General features: G+C 40.9%; 1 protein-coding gene across 1 annotated transcript in view; it reads left to right on the top strand.

The window, feature by feature from the left end:
- The window catches only part of LOC137380633 (sodium bicarbonate cotransporter 3-like), a 249305-nt gene that overhangs the window by 74795 nt on the left and 155989 nt on the right, over positions 1–18521 (top strand). The window contains exons 2-4 of the mRNA XM_068052777.1: positions 951–1032; positions 7999–8148; positions 16194–16332. Coding sequence (XP_067908878.1) covers positions 951–1032; positions 7999–8148; positions 16194–16332 — 371 coding nt within the window. The remainder of the gene's footprint in view (positions 1–950; positions 1033–7998; positions 8149–16193; positions 16333–18521) is intronic.

Below are 18521 nucleotides of genomic sequence, written 5' to 3' on the forward strand. Positions count from 1 at the left end.
ACAATGATGCCCAATTAATATATGAACTGTTCGTAAACGTGCAATGGAAAAAGGATTTTTTTCAAATTTAATGTTTGACTAGAGTAATAATTTAATAATTTCGGATGTACCTACATCTTAATTTGTAAAAAGTGAGTAATAACTGCTTTGTCCTACAGCAATCATCTCATTAAGTTTAATATGCAACTTTTGTTATAGTAAAAAAGCTAATTCATGAACAAATTTAGCAATGTATAGCAGAGGGTTTTCTCCAGAGACAGCTGAATTCAATGTTGCTCCTCTTTTTTATTTTATAAAAGAAAACTACCTTGGAATGTTTTGATTCCAAGTTCATATCCCTCATGATGTTTATTTTTAGACTTTGTGGATTGATGTGCTAAATATGGCTTTTCTATTAGTGAGTACTCTTTCGCTAAACTTGCTGATTTTTGATTTTGATTTTTGGAATAAATATGTAGAATATTTATAGACTGTTTTAAGGAATGTAACTGCAAAACAAAACGCTTGTTTTCAAAATTGAGACTTACCCTTGTACTCAAACTAAAGCAGGGGTAGGATTTGTCTACTGTTTTTAAATCAGTGTTCAAATTAATTTACATATCTTAAGTTGCCAATACTAACCAATTCATGTTCTGATTTTGAATTTATCCACTAGTGCTAAGAACAACCCTTTTCAAATGTCCAGACGCACAAAATTTAAACAAAATAAACATGACGAAGAAATAGGAGTGCAAATTGGGCAGTTGCCTGGACTTCAAGGGTTGGGTGCCCATGGCTTATGAGCTGCAGTTTGGACATCCCTGCAGTAAAGGAATATATATTCCTTATTATGTACTTAGTAATGCAATATAGTTGTATATGTCTTCAGTCATCAAACAATGTACTGTTTGAAGTTATTGCAGATTTTGACTGTATACTGATCTCTCACAGTGTTGTAACTTATTTTTTAGCGACATGATGAAGAAGCTATCGTGGATTTGGGTAAAACGAGCACGATTGTTAATACAAACTTTGAGAAAGAAGAACTAGAGAGTAAGTTTGCATAAAATGTGATCTTTCAAAATTCATTCTGTTGAGGTTGGCATTTTACATTATAGTTGGAATTTCAAGATGACGATTTACATTTTTACAATTTGATCTTTTAATACATGGATATCTGTTTAACAGTACAAAATTTCTTGGAGTGATCTTGTAGCTGAACATTGGTGATAACTCAGTGCCCGATACCATTTGGTGTAACTCTGACTCTGTGTTCTTAATCTAAGTTGTCTTCTGTGAAATAGCTTTTCCGAGTATTTGTCCACTGCATTTCTGTAAACCATTTTAAAGGCTTTCCTATAATAAATGTTAAAATACTCACCTGTAGTTTCCAGGTATGCCACTTGACCCCTTTTTAAACAATGACATTCTGAAGGCCAATTTTGAATCCTTAGTCACTGCTCTTTAATTAGCAAACGTACAACAAAAGTCAATTAATGAACTAATTTTAGTCCTACTTCTTGAGATTCGTTGGCATCGTTCTCTGGGACAGAGACTTTAGTTATAGTTTGTTAAAGTATTTTATATTCATTGCCATCATTAATTGCCTATTCTAAACAAAAGCAGAAAATGCTGGAAATACTCAGTAGGTCAAGCAACATCTGCGGAAAAAGAAACAGTTAACGTTTCAGGTCTCTGTGACCTTTCATTAACTGCCTGTTGTCTAGTTCTCCCTTTGTCTTTGTTAAAAATCTGAAATTTGGTTGGGACAATTTTCCCCCTCTTTTTGGGTGGAGACAGAAGTGTAGTAACTAATAATTCTGCTGTTGTTTGTTTTTTGTCCACTAATTCCAGCTTACCAACTTTATTCTTTCATTTCAAATGTTCTGTGCAATATTGTGTTCAGTGTATCTTTTGTCTTTTCTTTGTTTTCAGCTAAATTAATTCAATTCTGTTGCCACTGGGATTTCTTGTATGATTTTAAATATTTTTGTTTACCTTCAGTCTTACTCTTTTTATATCCCAATTTAACCAAATTAACCGGTGCTGCCCTTTTTTGTTTCAATTTGGCCAGAAATAATTTTGGTTGTAATCAAAAAGCATAGGCTTATCATTTTAAGAGGGTTTCCATTACTGCTACTAAGTTGTTGAGTTGTAAGTGTGAGGGGCTATAGTTACATGGAGAAACAAGAGAAGCTGGGGTTCTTCTCCTTAGAGCAGAGAAGGTAAGGCGAGATTTAATAGGTGTTCAAAATTATGAAGGTTTTTGAATACATGGGAGAAACTGTTTCCATTGGCAGCAGGTAACCAGCAGACACAGATTTAAGGTAATTGCCAAAATAACCAGAGGCGCGATGATGAGAATTTTGTTTTATTCTCCGAGTTATGATCTGCAATGCATTGCCTGATCTGTGGTAGTATAAGCAGATTAATTAGTAACTTTCAAAAGAGGATTGGATCTTTGCTTAAAAAGGAAAATTTTGCAGGTCTATGGAGAAAGAGCAAAGATGTTGGACTAAGTGGATAATTCTTTCAGAGAATTGGCATTAGTATGATGGGATGAATGGCCGCCTTCTGTGCTATATTCTATAATTCTGTGTTCTTGTTTGGAGTTAATGTGGATGAATTCACGCTAACGAAAACTCAGCATTATAATACAGATGCTAACTATGCATAAATGCATCATTAACTTAAGATGCTGATAGCTGTGTAGGTAGGTCTGGTTTCCCTTTTAAAAAAAAAACTTTGAATTTTGGCCCCTCTGGGAAACATGGCACATATAGTCTAATAACCCAAGATTATCATGCTGTTGTTGATACTTTTCATGTAAACTATGCAGTTCAAAAGTTGCAGCAGTATCCAGAGTAGTACTTTGTAAATTTACTAATGTGTCTAATAATTCCAAGATTGAATTACTGTGTATATGTCACACTTGTCCCCTTCCTTATGATGGAAAGTACTAGTAGTTTACAGGAGGAAAAAAAATTGCTTTTGAGTTAAATTCCAGATACATCAGCACTTGGCTAGAGATTGTTGGTGCATGATCTAATTAGTTTTTTTACTGATGTGTGATGGGGTTCTCTTTGAATACTGTAAGGTAGTCCTCATAGTACTGTAAAACATTCTTCATAGGGAATTTGTGGTGCTTCTGTTTCTGTGTCTTTATAATTCTGCCAATTTTAGCGATGTAAATGTAGGAAACCAGAACATGGATGTCACCCTCCATTGACCTGAATGACTGAAGTGCCAAACGTCAAAGCGAATTTACAGCAGTACGTGCAATACATTGAATGGGAAGGTTGCAGTTAGTTTTCTTTGTCTTCATGTTTCTATTGTTTTCACAATTTTCAGTTAGTTTAGGATTAGCATACCACAAAGCTGTTATTTTCAGGATTAGTCACTTCCTTTGCAACTGAAGCTGCTATTGTGCACCAAAGTTCACTGGTTCATTTTTATCTAAAATATACCAGAAACACACCCAACTTCTTTTTAAAAAAAAAAAAAATTATTCCTGCAATTGTGCAACTATCTTTGGTGAGGGATAATGAACTCTGGTGGGTCCATGGTTATCTTCAAGTGACTTCGTGCTTCAGTCATTCAGGTCAAGGGAGGGTGACATCCATGTTCTTGTTTCCAACATTTACATTGCTGAAACTGACAGAATTGTAAATCCACGAAAAGACAAGTGCCAATTATACCCTATGAAGAATGTTTCACAGTACTATGAGGACTATCTTGCAGCATTCAAAAAGGACATCATCTTAAACTGTGCCTTTAGATGTTTCTAGATATTCTGTCAATGCAATCTGTTAATGTACATTGCCATACCGTTTGATTTTAGTTTTCTTTGAAACCTGGCATGCAGGTTATGTAAATACAGTGTCCTAAACCTGATGCTTATGACAGCTGTTTCAGAAGCTAAAATATATGCTTTACAAGTTATAGTAAGAAATTTCAGGGTACAAATTGTATAGCTCCAACCTGCTGGCATAAACTGGGTACCTTCCAAACCTGCGACCTCTACCACCTAGAAGGACAAGGGCAGCAGACGCATGGAAACGCCACCATCTGCGAGTTCCCGTCCAAACCACACGCCATCCTGACTTGGAACTAAATCCTTGTTCCTTCGCTGTCGTTGGGTCAAAATCCTGGAAGTCTCTTCCTAACCGCATTGTGGGTGTACCAACACCCAAGGACTGCAGTGGTTCAAGAAGGCAGCTCACCACCACCTTCTCGGGCATTTAGGGATGGGCAATAAATGCTGGCCTCGCCAGCGACATCCACGTCCTATCAATGAATAAAAAAAAATTAGGGAGTGATCCTGCGATGGAGCAGGTAGGTTTGAGGACCAAAGTTGGGTCTCATTTAAATTAGGCCAACAGTTATCTCACTGGCAAAGCTGACATCAATTTTGGGCCACGGGGAAAGCCAACAGGAAGGGAGGGAATTGAGTGTTGCCGGCAACAGTTTTGGAGATTGTATCAGGAGGGAGTTTGAATCAAAAGATTTCACTCAATTTATTTCCTCTAGACTGTACAAAGAATTTTCAGCATTTTCTGTTTATCAAGGATCATCACTTTGCTTTCTGCCACTTGCTGCTGAAAAATAGATGAGTATCCCCATGAACAGCAAAAAAAAAAAATTTTTCATATAGTTGCATCTGATATTCCTGCCCCCCCCAACTGTAGCTTTTTGAAGATACTGCTAGCTGCGTTTTGAGTGAATGTTTTTGAAAATGTTTGTAATTTTTATTTATATTATGTATTAAATTTGGTGTATGGAGTGCACATTTAATTGAAAACTCATTGTAAATACCAGTTACTCCTGTAGGTTGCATAGTAATCAGTATTTTCAATGTTAAAACTGTTGAGCTGTCCTGGCACAGCCTGTGTCACACACCGTTGCCAAAAGTGAGTGTACGTCACCTCATGGCTCCAGGCTCCCATAAATTGTTCTAAATATTCTTTGAAAATGTTCCGCCTGCCCCTTTTTTTTCTCAGTGGCTCAAATTTTCAGTATCAAAAATAAGAGTTTAAACAAAATAAGTTCAAAAAATTTGCTTTTCATAACATGAACATAACATTTCTCCATTGACAATTTAGACATAAAAAAGAAAAATTACCCTTTATTTTGAAAGCACCTAGCTTTATTCAGGAGTCTTCCTCGAGATTATTTCTTCTTGAAGTTTCCCCAAAATGAAAAGGAAGGCTGAAAAATGTTCTTTCCCTCCCATGTGGATTCTCATAGAAACATAGAAAATTTATGGCACAGAAGGAGGCCAGTTGGCCCATCAAATCTGTGCCAGCTGAAAAAACTTTCCAGCCTAATCCCACTTTCTATCTTTTGGTCTGTAGCCCTGTAGGTTACGGTGTTTCAAATGGATATTCAGGTACTTTTTATTTGTGATGTGGTTGCTGCTTCCTCCCCCCCCCCCCCCCCCCCCCCCCCCAACTCCCCCATCCCCCCCTTCAGGCAGTGAGTTCCAGAACCCAGCATCCTCTGGGTGAAAAAAATTCTGCTAACCCCCCTCAATCATTCTACCAATTACTTTAAATCTGTGCCCCTGGTTGTTGACCTCTTTGCTAATGGAAATAGGTCCTTCCTATCCACTTTCTCTAGGCCCCCTCCTAATTGTATAAATCTCCCCTGAGCCTCCTCTGTTCCAAAAGAAAACAGCCCTAGCAACACATCTACAATTCTCTAATCCTGGCAACATCCTCATAGATCTCTTCTGCACCCTTTCTAGTGCAATTACATCCTTCCAGTAATGCAGTGACCAGAATTGCATGCAGTACTCTACCTGCTTTCTAACTAGCATTTTATACAGTTCCAGCATAACCTTTCTGCTCTATATTCTATGCCTCAGCCAATAAAGGAAAGTATCCTGTATGCCTTCTGAGCCACGTTATTTACCTGTCCTGCTACCTTCATGGATCTGTAAACATATGCTGCAATGTCTTGGTCATGCATTTGTTTGAAGAGGAGCAACAACAACAGGCAGACTGGGAAGCCAGGATTACAAGGCAGCACAGCAGGAAATTTAGGCCCTCTTACAGGTGACAGCTGCCAGGGTGTAAAACTCCAGGCAATCATTTGTCAGTATAATCAGTAGAGTGGTGCATTACGTGGCCTCTGTATCCTGTGGGGCATCTGCAGAACTTCTTGGAGTTGTCATTTGCTCCATGATACTGTGCATTTTGATGAAGCTGTCTCTGATCGTGCAGCAAAGAATGGCATCGGACTCTGGCTATCGGTCACATATCTTGAGAGTCTTTGCAGTACCTTCTGATCCGCAAGCATTTATCTTTTCACAGCAGGATCCTGGAAATCAATGAATACTCAGCAGCCAGTGTCTTGACATCTCCTAAACTTCTGTTCAGATACCTCACACTGCTTCCAATACCTCAACCTCTGACTGCCTTGTGAGTTGTGAATCACACTCGATTCTTCATCTAGGCAGTCTCCTGTATCACGCTGAGTTGACCAAATGATAAGTTTCATGACTGAGTTTGCCAATTTCTGTTTCCAGTACCAGTTGTTGAAGATTCAGTTTTTTTGGTTCTTTCCTCCTCCTCCTCCCTCTCCCTCTCTGTGGGGATAAGAAATTAATTTTCAAGCGGTTCAATTTTTTTCTTCATGTTAGACTCATATGAACCTCAAAAAAAAAAGTATTTCTGATTTTTGACTTTTGGCACTTGTCAATAAGCATCTTTAGCATATTCATCCATTTCAGCATCACATGGGGTGAGTTCCCAGAATTTCCTTTGCTTTCTCCTCCTGCCCTTCTTTCTTCTGTAGCCCTGCCGTTCTTAGAAATTGCTTGTAATCTTTTCCTGCATGATAAAAGAATGCTTATTACAGTCAATCACGTACCTTTAAATTTGACTGTTAGTTGAGAATTCTCATCATTTCTCTCATGGAATTGCCACTGAGATAGTGAGCCTTTGATAAGCATATACACATTTCAGGACTCTATATCCATATGTAGGTGTTGCTACAGACCATTGTGTGCATAGGCTGATGCTTTAGATTAAGTAATGCCATTTAGGGAAGGTATAGATCCACTGACTACAAAATATACATTAATGGTAGCTTGCAGCCATCACTTAGCTTTGCTTGTGGGGTCCTTAAACCTTGCTCTATGTTGGAGGCTTTCTGGGGTTAAGGGAATTTCCACTCTGGGTATCTGTGTTACTTCCTTCCACTTGGCGCTGACTGGTGTTTTGGCAGGTTCCTTGTTGCCTACTTTCACTATCCAGACACATCCCTCCATGGCAAGATTTAGCCAAAATCATAATTACATCTCGCAGACGTTTCAGGTACTCTAGCAGGTTTATTTTTGTTCCATGGTTTGAAATTGTTGTATGCTTTTACTGGTTCAAGAGCAGTTCAGCTTTAAGAGCAGCATTTTCAACTTTACCAGAGATTCCTTTCTTTCTCTTTCCACTTCACTCCAACCAATTTTCTGACCCTGCAGTCAGTCTGGGTGGGCCAGATTTCTGTTTTGATATACTTTTGGTAGAGTATTACGGGACTTGGAATTTTGGATCCAAGTTATCTTCTATTTGGTGTATTTTGCTGTACACTCTTAGCTTTAAAACTGATATAGCATTAAAAAACGTGTAATATAAAGACTACTCATTTACACTTTCCACAAAATAATGGAAATTTATTTAAAAAAAATTAAAAAAATGTCCTTGATATTATGGTCTACAGGGCATGAGCACCCCTATTATAAAATAATGAATGCTATAATCACCATAAGCTACTTCATGAAAGATTGACAAGTGAATTGTAATATCACTAATTTTTTACACTTTGAATACTGTCAGTTGAAGGGTAGCTTTATTACAGATGTTTGTGCACATTGGAGTCATTTTAGAAGTACAGGTTCTTCTGATACGGATTGGTTGGGAAAAAATACGTTCTCTTGCTTACTAAATTCCTATTTTTCAAAATCAGTGTTGGCTTCTGTGGGTTACATCAGAAGTTTTGTGACTATTTTTTTTTACTTTCTAGGTCATAGAGCCGTATACATTGGAGTTCATGTTCCTCTTGGTAGACAAAGTCGAAGGCGTCACAGGCATCGCGGTCATAAACATCATCATAGGAAAAAGGGAAAAGAGAAGGAATCAGATAAAGATGATGGAAGAGACTCCCCCTCATATGGTAAGAATTGATAAAAGGTCTGAAGGCCCAATTAATGGTACCGCTTAAATAGAGATTAAAATGTAAAGCAGTAGTGTTCCAATATTTTTCAACGAGTCAAACCTTGGTTTAAATATTTATGAATAAGAAAGTGTGGAACAAGAAAATTAATCACCCATCAGTATAAGACTGGGAATTTTCTTATCCTCCTGTTTTGGTCTGTCCGTTACATTATCTTTCATCTTTTCCTTGTGTTTTTCTCCACACTCCCATTTGTTATCATTCTTTTTTCTCTTTTTCTATTTTTTCCACACACACTTCAACTTTCATCTGCACTCTTTCCTCTTCTCTTTCTCTCTGCTCTCCGAGGCCCCCACCTCCCCTATGTGCTGCAGGCCCCCCCTCACAAGCTCTTTTTCTCTCTGTGCTCATAGGTCGTTGTCTGCTCGTGGGCTTTTCTTTCTCTTTATGTTTGAGGCCCCTTCCTTTCTCTTTCCATGCTCATGGGGCCCCTTCCCCGGGCTCGTCTTTCTCTTTTCATGCTTGAGGCCCTCCCCAGCGCGCTCCTTTTTCTCTCCATGCTTGTGGCCCCACCCCCACCCTGCGCACTCTCCCTTTATCTTTGTGTTCACAGACCCCGTCTTGTGCTCTTTTCTTTCTGTGATCCCTAACCTTTTTCACTCATTTTTCTTTCCCTTCTCACTTGCTATCTTTATTCTGTTATCTTTTTCTTCACTGCATTCTTCTGTTATCTCATTTACCTCGTTTAACTTCCTGGGTAACTGAATAACTGCCCCCTGGTGTGGCCATTAATGAGCCATTGATCACCAAAAGGCCTTGTTAGACCCTTGGTAATTCGTGATTTTAGCAGTGAAATGCTATAGTTGGCTTCTGAGTCCCTTGGCAATGAAAAAACAAAACTACCAGCCTGGATATTCTCTTCCAATTGAAATCCAGTGATTTCTGCTGAAAAGTTTACACCTTGGTAGAAGATGGGACTAGACTGGCTGCAGTGCCCTGCATGATCAAATAACTGCACATGTTTGGTGGACTGATCACTTAAAGGAACAACAGCCATTTGGTATACCAGAGTGTAGGCACCTGAGAACACCTATGAAAGCATGAGTTAGTGACGGTACCTTCAGACGAGACTGGGCAAGAAAGATTTTTTTTTTCCCCCCTCTGGCTTCAACCCTGTCTTCAATGTTGAAGCCAGTTGTTTGCTATTTCAGATCAGTGTTAGGAAAGTGACATGTCAAACTTCAAATGCTTTCTGACTTTTTTTAGATTGACTTCAAGAAGTGCAAGTCACAGGTAAGGTAACTAGTTAGTAGACTAGAAGAGAAAGATTTATTGTCACAACTTATATTGGGAGGGAAGGAGGAGGCATTAAATTCCAAGGTATCCATAGAAAACCCATAATTATGCTTCAGGTATTATTAGAACATTGCTTTATAATCACCCTAACTTTTATTCTCATTAAGGTATTTAAATAAAAAAATTTAAAATGAACAAAATTTGACTTGTCTCACCTGATCCTCCTGTTGATGTTGATATGCCTTGCCGGTCTCTCAAGCCGCTTGCTGCTTATCTTCCATACAGTTTAAAAATGTCATCATCTGATAAATTATTTCCTTTAGATGAGAGTATTTTTCTCAAGGAAAATAATCATTGAGGCTATTTGAAAAGGAAATTAGAGGGGCATGCTAGAGTCTCTTACTGTGACATATTCTAATATTGTTTTACATTTATGCCAAAGACTTGCAGGTGATAGGTAAATTGGCTGTTATAAATTGCCCCTAGTGTAGGTAGGTGGTAGGGCATATGGGATTACTGTGGGGTTAGTATAGATGGGTGGTTGTTGGTCAGTACAGACTCGGTGGGCCGAAGGGCCTGTTTCAGTGCTGTATCTCTAAATAAAAATAAAATAAAATAACATTTATGCTGGTGTGCCATATCTATAGTTTCATTGGATTCTACCAGGGCCACGTGGCTCCAGACTTCATTACAGCCTTTGTCCCAACCAGAGGTAAGGTGACAGTAACTGTCCTTGATGTCAAGGCACCATTTGACCGACTGTGGCATCAAGGAACCTTAGTAAAACTGAAGTCAGTGGGAATCGGAGGGAAAACTCTCCACTAGCTGGAGTCATACCTAGCACAAAGGAAGATGGTTGTGGTTGTTGGAGGCCAATGATCTCAGCCCCAGGACATTGCTGCAGTAGTTCCTCAGGTCAGTGTCCGAGGCCCAACCACCTTCGGCTGCTTCATTAATGACCTCCCCTTCATTCTCAGGTCAGAGTGGAGGTGTTTGCTGATGATTGTGCAGTGTTCAGTTCCATTCACAACTTCAGATAGTGGAGCAGTCTGTGTCCACATACACCAGCTTGGGCTGATAAGTGACAAATTACATTCACGCCACCCAAGTGCCAGGCAATGACTATTTCAAAAGAAAAAAGGAGAATCTAACCATCATCTCCTGACTTTCATTGGCATTACCATTGTTGAATCCCCTACCATCAACTTGCTGGGAGTCACCATTTGCCAGAAACTTAACTGGGCCAGCCATATAAATACTGTGGCTGCAAAAGCAAGTCAGAGGCTGGGAATTTAGTAGCAAATATCTTACTTCCTGACTCCCCAAAACATGTTCATCGTTTACAAGGCATAAGTCAGGAGTGTGATGGAACACTCCTCACTTGCCTGGATGTGTGGAGCTGCAATAACACAAAAAGCTCAACTCCATCCAGGACAAAACAGCCCACTTGATTGGCATCCCGTCCACCACCTTAAACATTCACTCCCTCCACCACAGATGCATTGTGGCTACAGTGTGCATCATCGAAAAGATGCACTACAGCAACTCAAGAAGGCTTCTTCAACAGCACCTTCCAAACCAGTGACCTGTACCATCCAGAAGAACAGGGCAGCAAGCCTGTGGGAATGCCACCAGCTGCAAGTTCACCTGCAAACTCCCCGCCAAGTCGCACACCATCCTGTCCTGGAAATATATTGCTGCTGCTTGGTCAAAATACTGGAACTCCCTCCCTAACAGCAGTGTGGGTGTTCCTACCCCACATGGACTGCAGTAGTTGAAGAAGAATGTACAAATGAACACTAAAAAGGAAGTACTTTAAAATGAATTACAGTGTCACTAGTTTAATTACAGTTAAATAAAATGTGCTGATTGTTCTTTTTGTGATGTTGGAGTTGCACACATCCAGGCTAGTGGGGAGTATTCCATAACACTCCTGACTTGTGCCTTGTAAATGATGAAAATGTTTTGGAATAATGCATCTTATGTTTTGAACTACCTAAACAAACAAGATTCTGGATTCAACCTAAGCAGCATGCGGGCACTATAATTGGTCTCATTATTCCTGGGGTAGAGAGGAAAAATTATTTAGTTAGTGTTATCATTCTGAACTGTTAGCATTGGCTTCCACGTGCAAATATCAGCTGAAGAGTGCATAAAGTAATGTTGTGATGTCCCTCTTAGTTTGCTACTCATACTCACTGAGCTCATGCATGCCTACTTCAGGGAGTAACACAAGTTACCACAGTCAAAAGTGAGGGGGAAAAAAGGGAGAAAATCACTTCTTCGTTCATGGGATATGAAAATTGCTGGCAAAGGCAGCATTCATTGCCCTGGACAGGGTGATGGAAAGTTGCTGTCTTGAACCGCAGCAGTTTGTGTGGTGAAGGTACTTCTACAATACTGTTAGGTAGGGAATTCCAGAGTTTGACCCAGTGATGATGGCGATATACTTCTAAGTCAGGATGGTGTGGAACTTGGATCTCATGGTGTTCCTATGCGCTTGCTGCCCTTGTTCTGGTCATGGGTTTGGGAGGTGTTGTCAAAGCCTTGGTGAGTTGCTGCAGTGCATCTTGTAAATGGTACACACTGCAGCCATGCTGTGCCTGTGGTGAAAGGAGGATGAGGTGGTGTATAGAGTGCCGATCAAGTCAGCTGCTTCATCCTGGATGGTGTCGAGTTTCTTGAGTGTTGAGTGTTGTTGGAGCTGTGCTAATCCAGGCAAATTGGGAGTATTCCATCCCATTTCTGACTTAAGCTGTATAGATGGTGTAAAGGGTTGGGGAGTCTGGAGGTGATTTGCTCACTGCAGAATACCTAGCCTCTGACCTGCTCTTGCAGCCACAGTATTTATGTGGCTGGTCCAGTTTAGTTTCTGGTCATTGGTGACCCCCAGGATGTTACAGTGGGGATTCAACAGAATCAATACCATTGAATGCCAAGGGGAAGTTTGTCCTGCCTGTGGGACAGGACACATCTAGAGATGGTCATTGCTTGGCATTTGTGTGACATGAATGTTACTAGACATCTATCAGCCCAAGCATGGATGTTGCCCAGGTCTTGCTATAGGCCAGGATGGACTGCTTCGTTAGCTGAGGAATTGCGAATGGAATGGAACACTTTTCATCAGTGAGCATCCCCACTTATGACCTTATGATGAAGGGAAGGTCATTAATAAAGCGCTGATAGTTGGGCCTGGAACACTGACCTGAAGAACTTCTGTAGCAATATCCTGGGAGCTGAGATAATTGATTTCCAGCAGCCACAGCAGTCTTCCTCTGTATTGGGTACGACTCTAGCCAGTGGAGAGATTTCCCCCGATCCCCGTCGACTTCCATTTTAATGTGAGTTCTTGGTGTCAAACTTGGTCTCATCTTGGCTTGATGTTAAACCTTGACCTTGCCTCCGGAATCCAACTCTTTTGTCCATGTTTGGACCAAGGCTATAGCAAAGTCTGGAGCCGAGTGATATTGACAGAACGCAAACTATACATTGGTTAGAAAGTTATTGGTAAGTGATACTTGATAGCACTGTCAACGACACCTTCCATGACTTTGAGAGGAGGCTGATGGGGTGAAAAGTGACTTGATTGAATTTGTCCTGCTTTTCGGGGATAGGACATACATGAGTAATTTTCCACATTGTTGGATTGGTGCCAGTGTCGTACTGGAGCAGCTTGGCTAGAGGCGTAGCTAGTTCTGGAGCACATGCTTACAGCATCACAGCCAGTGTGTTCAGCTGTTTCTTGGTTTCATGTGGAGTGAATCAAATTAGCTGAAGACTGGCATCTGTGATGGTAGGGATCTCAGGAGGAGGCCGAAACAGATTATCTGCTCCGCACTGGTTGAAGATGTTTGTGAATATTGAGCCTTACTTTTTTGCACTCGCATGCTGGGCTCTGCCATCATTGAGGATGAGGATGTTCTTTGAGTAGCCTCTTCTGGTTAGTTGTTTAATTTTCCACAGGATGCTGTGACAGGGCTGCAGAGCTTTGATCTGATCCATTGGTTTTGGCGTCGCTTAGCTCTGTCTATACATGCTGCTTCTGCTGTTTAGCACAGATGTCTTGTGTTGTAGCTTCACTAGGTTGGCACCTCATTTTTAGGTCTGCCTGTTGCTGCTCTTGGGATGTTCTACACTCTTTGTTGAACCAGAGTTGGTTACCTAGTTTGATGATGATGTAAAGTGAAGGAAAGGCCGGACCATGAGGTTACAGATTATGGTGGAATAGAGTTCTGCTCCTGCCGCCGATGGGCCACAATGCCTCCTGGATGCCCAATTTTGAGCTCATAGAGCTGTTCTAAATCTATCCCATTTAGCATGGTGGAAATGCTACACAACATGCTGGAGGGTGTGCTCAGTATGGAGATGGGACTTTGTATCCACAGGATGGTGCTGTGGTCAATTTTAACCAATACTGTCACGGACTGATGCATTTGCAATAGGTAGATTGGCGAGGATGGATTTAGATTTTTTTTCTCATGTTGGTTCTCATCTGCAATCTCAGTCTAGTAGCTATGTCCTTCAGAGCTCAGTCAGTATTGTGATACTGAGCCGCTCTTAGTGATGGACATTAATGTCCCCCATCCAAAGTATATTCTGCACCATTGCTACCCTCCGTGCTTCCTCCAAGTGGTGTTCAGCATGGAGGGGTATTGATTCATCAGCTGAGGGAGGATGATCGGTGGTAATCAACAGCAGGTTTCCTTGCCCATGTTTGACCTGATGCCATGAGACATCATGAGGGTCCAGAGTCGATGTTGAGGCTTCCCAGGTCTGCTCCCTCCCAACTGTATACCACTGTGCTGCCACCTCTGTTTGTCCTGCCTGTGGGACAGGACACATCTAGAGATGGTGATGGAAGGGTCTGGGATGTTGGCTGAAAGGTATGATTCTCTGTCAGCCTGTTGCTTGCTTAGACTATGGGACAATCTCAATTGTGGGCAAGTTCCCAGATATTAGTGAGGAGGAATTTTCAGGGTCTGTTGAGCTGGGTGTACCTTTGACGTGTCTGAATCCGGTGCCTAGGTTTACTCAAGATGGGGTTTTACAACAATCTGGTAGTTTCATGGGCACCATTCCTGATACTTGCTTTGTATTCAAAATGTATTTAATTAACTGAATTTAAATTCCCCAGCTGCCGTAGTGGGATTTGAGCTCCTGTCTCTGGATCATTAGTCTAGGCACAGTATGGTAGAATAATGGTTATATGACTAGACTAGGGGTCCAGTTTTTAAGAGTATAAATTTATTTCCCATAAAGCCATTTCAGAAATTTGCCATTTGGTGACTTATTTTTTCAGTTGGAACCATCTAATTTGTGGTACTTCCAAGTCAGACAGAGAGGTTTCATTATATTCAGCCTCCATCCCCAGCTGCTGCTTTTTTTCAGTGGAGCAGTGGACCAGAGACAAAGTTACAAAATTTAATATTTCAGACCCAACCTTGAAAGTGGGCAGCTTGTGTTGATTGTACTGGAGTAGGGCGAAAAAGTAGTAGAAAAAGGAATACTAATTTACTATTTTCCCAATGCCACCTATAGTATATATATTCACTCTATATCAAGGTTGTCCAACATAATGGCACACAGGCAAGGATGCGGACTGCCAAAAGTTTCCATCCGGCCGAGGGTGTAAACTGTACCTGGGGCCGTTGCTGATCTGCGCCAGGGGTCCGTGACTGAAGATGAGAAATTTCCCATTGTCAGACCGGCTTTTTAAAAAGATTGCAAGTCAGTTTCACATCTCAGCCGCTGTATCTGGAACAGTGGCTACTGAACTTTGGACAGAAGCGGGGCTTTCCGGCCAGTTCTGACTTTTTTTTAAAAGACAGCCAGAAAACACCGACTCGATCAGAAGTTTAGAAAATCTGTTCCAGACCTCCGTAACTGTCAGCTGTGAAAAAAAAATGTTTAAAAAAAAAAACACAGCTGAGTATTCACGCTCTCTCTGCAACTGTTGCAGAGAGGAAGAGAGAGAGAGGCAGAAGGGGAGGGGGAGGACAGAGAGAGAGAGGCAGAAGGGGAGGGGGGGGGACAGACAGAGAGAGAGAGGCAGAAGGGGAGGGGGGGACAGAGAGAGAGAGGCAGAAGGGGAGGGGGGGGACAGAGAGAGAGAGAGGCAGAAGGGGAGGGGGGGACAGAGAGAGAGGCAGAAGTGGGGGACAGAGAGAGAGAGAGAGGCAGAAGTGGGGGACAGAGGGGGGGGGGAAGAAAGGGGGCCAGAGAGAGAGAGGGGGCCAGAGAGAGGGGGGGGGGGGGAGGGTGGAGGAGGGGGCCAGAGAGAGAGAGGGGAAGAGGCGGGAGAAAAAGGGTCGCAGTTTAATTGTTGGCCCTCCATCGAATGCTGTATGCGCAAGACAACCTGTAATGCTGGGAGTATGCTTTTTTTATAAATCTGTTTTAATATCCAATGTACAATAAATTTTATTCTGCTCCTGCACAGAATACAAACATTATCTATTTATAAGCACTTCCAGGGTATATGTTTAGAATATTCTAGAAACTTCTTTATGGTGGCAACATAGTTGTCAAGAACTGTATTATTGCTGTGATCCCAAAATTCTCCTCAATATCCATACATCTTAATTTGTTTCAGGACGTTTACGTCTGTGGAATATTCACCAGTTGTGCATCATTAAAATTTAGAAGAACACGTTCAGATATTTAAAAAAAAAACTGAAGAACAACACAAGTTTGTTTTAATGAATGAATGCAGTAGTTAAACCTGATTTTATTCTATTCAAAAAATGTAGATACCCCATCTCAACGTGTCCAGTTTATCTTGGGGATAGAGGATGATGATGAGGAGCACATGCCTCATGATCTTTTTACAGAACTCGATGAACTTTGCTTCCGTGATGGAGAAGATTGTGAGTGGAAAGAAACAGCCCGGTAAGCGCTTGTATTGCAATAGCTGGGGTTTATTACTTTTGTTTCACTTTAATTCCTAGTTACCCTGGGTGGGTGTTTACATTCCTGTATACTACTATTTTATGGGAATGTGTCTGCCAATGTATAGGATAGTATTTCTTGTAACGTTATATGGTGTACAAAGGAAGGACTTTTACCTGGAAGGATGTTCATTGAGATTCTGATATGATTATCACTAACAATTCTTTTTCTCTGGTGATAGACAAACCTGATTTCTGCATCAGAAAGTTGGGAGTTTTATTAAATTTGCTTATGTTGTAATCTTTTAACATGTTTTTTTGTTGAAAAACAGCACTCTATATTGTAGTCAATTTGGAAGAGCTAGAAAGGGCTTTTCAGTATACAAAGTAATTTTAAAAAATTGTTCATTTCTGTACTTTTCTAGAAATTTAATTAGTTTTATCCTAGTAATTTCCTTGAGTAGCATTAGCTGTTCTGGTTCATATAAATTAACTAAAAATCAATTTTGGTGACCCTTAACTTATTTTTTGAATGCCAACTAAAAAAAAACTTGCCTTCCTGGACTACAGCAGGATTCCTAATTCACAGTTTTGCTGCTTTCTCAGTAGAGAACAGTAGGAAGTAAAAGAGACTTCTGATTTAAAGGAACCACAGAATAGACAGATAAAGGGAACTTCCTGCTACTTGCACACAGACTTCCCTTCTCATTAGACTTTTTGGCTTGCAGATTATCTAGTGCTCGGTGGTAAGAATCCCAGCTTCCTGTCCCATGACAGAAGCACATCTCCATACCCATTAATGAGCCAGACTTGCTGATCAACTATGAGCTATGCTGTGGAGTACTGTGGACTTTGCTGGCTTAGTGTGGATTACCAAAGCTGCTCCAGGGTCACCTCTGTTTCAATCTTGTATGACTAGATGTGTTTTCCTGAAGCAATTTTGTTTTTTCCCTCCACGAGTACAAATGCAAAATATTGTGGATGCTGGGAATCCGAAATAAAAACATAAAATGCTGGAAATACTCAGCAGGTCTGACAGCATCTCTGGAGAGATGAACAGTTAATTTCAGGTCTGTGACCTTTCATCAGAATTCACTATTCCAGTGCTCACGTGGGTGGCCTCCTATTCCCCACCGTCTCTAAGCTTCCGCTTATCCCAACATTCATTTCCTAAATCATCCCACACCAGGTCCCACTCACCCATCACCCCCTATCCTTGTTGACCTACATTGGCTCCCAGTCCCTCAATGCCTCCAACCTAAAATTATCATCCTTGCATTTTCACTTCACTGTTTTAGCCCTCTGTATCTATGTAACCTCCTCCACACATCCCCTCCCCGAATTCTCCTTTCCTTTGACACTATCCATTGTGCATCTCCCTCCCGTTGCCCACTATTAGCTGTCTGTCTTCAGCCGCCTCTAGGCCGCACGCTCTGGAATTCCCTCCTTAAATCCCTCCATCGTCTCCTGTACGTTCCTCCTTAATAACTACCTCATTGATCAATCTTTTGGTCACCCTTCCTAATATCTGTTGCTTTGGTCTTCGTGTCAATTTTTGTTTCATTACACCACTAAGCGCATTGGGATATTCTCTTAGAAACTAAATCCAAGATAAAATTAGTAATCATTCAGCAATGCATGGAATAATACATTTAGGGGAAATATAGGTAAACACATCAGGAAGAAAGAAATAGGATAAGCTGATAGGGCTAGAAGGAAGCTTGTGTGGAATTTAAATGTCGCCACAGACCAGTTGGGCCAAATGGCCTGTTTGTGTGCTGTAAGTTCTATGTGTGCGTGTTGAATTGTGTTTTCATCTGTGGAATTTCAGCAGCAATGGCTACTGGCCAATCATGACAAGTATTAAGCCTTCGATGTATAAGCACATGTCCCCACATCTTCCTTACCTTCAATGTCTGGTGATCACAGTCCATTTTGGGTTGTGTGGATCAGGGAATAGTCCTTTGTCTCTCCAAGCACTGTCTGTTAGTATGCAAATGTTTTCCCAAACAAATGTCGTGATTTTTTTTTAACAAGTCCTTTCTTCACTCCAGCAACAGTTTAAAATCAACATTCATATGACAAAATTAATATACCTCATTCTTGGCAGGTGGGGGTCTGCATGACATTATCCTTCCTTAGATGAGGAGACCAAAACCGTACACAATACTCCAGGTGCTGTCTCACCAA

The sequence above is a fragment of the Heterodontus francisci genome, chromosome 2 (genome assembly GCF_036365525.1).
Source record: "Heterodontus francisci isolate sHetFra1 chromosome 2, sHetFra1.hap1, whole genome shotgun sequence".
Classification (NCBI taxonomy): domain Eukaryota; kingdom Metazoa; phylum Chordata; class Chondrichthyes; order Heterodontiformes; family Heterodontidae; genus Heterodontus; species Heterodontus francisci.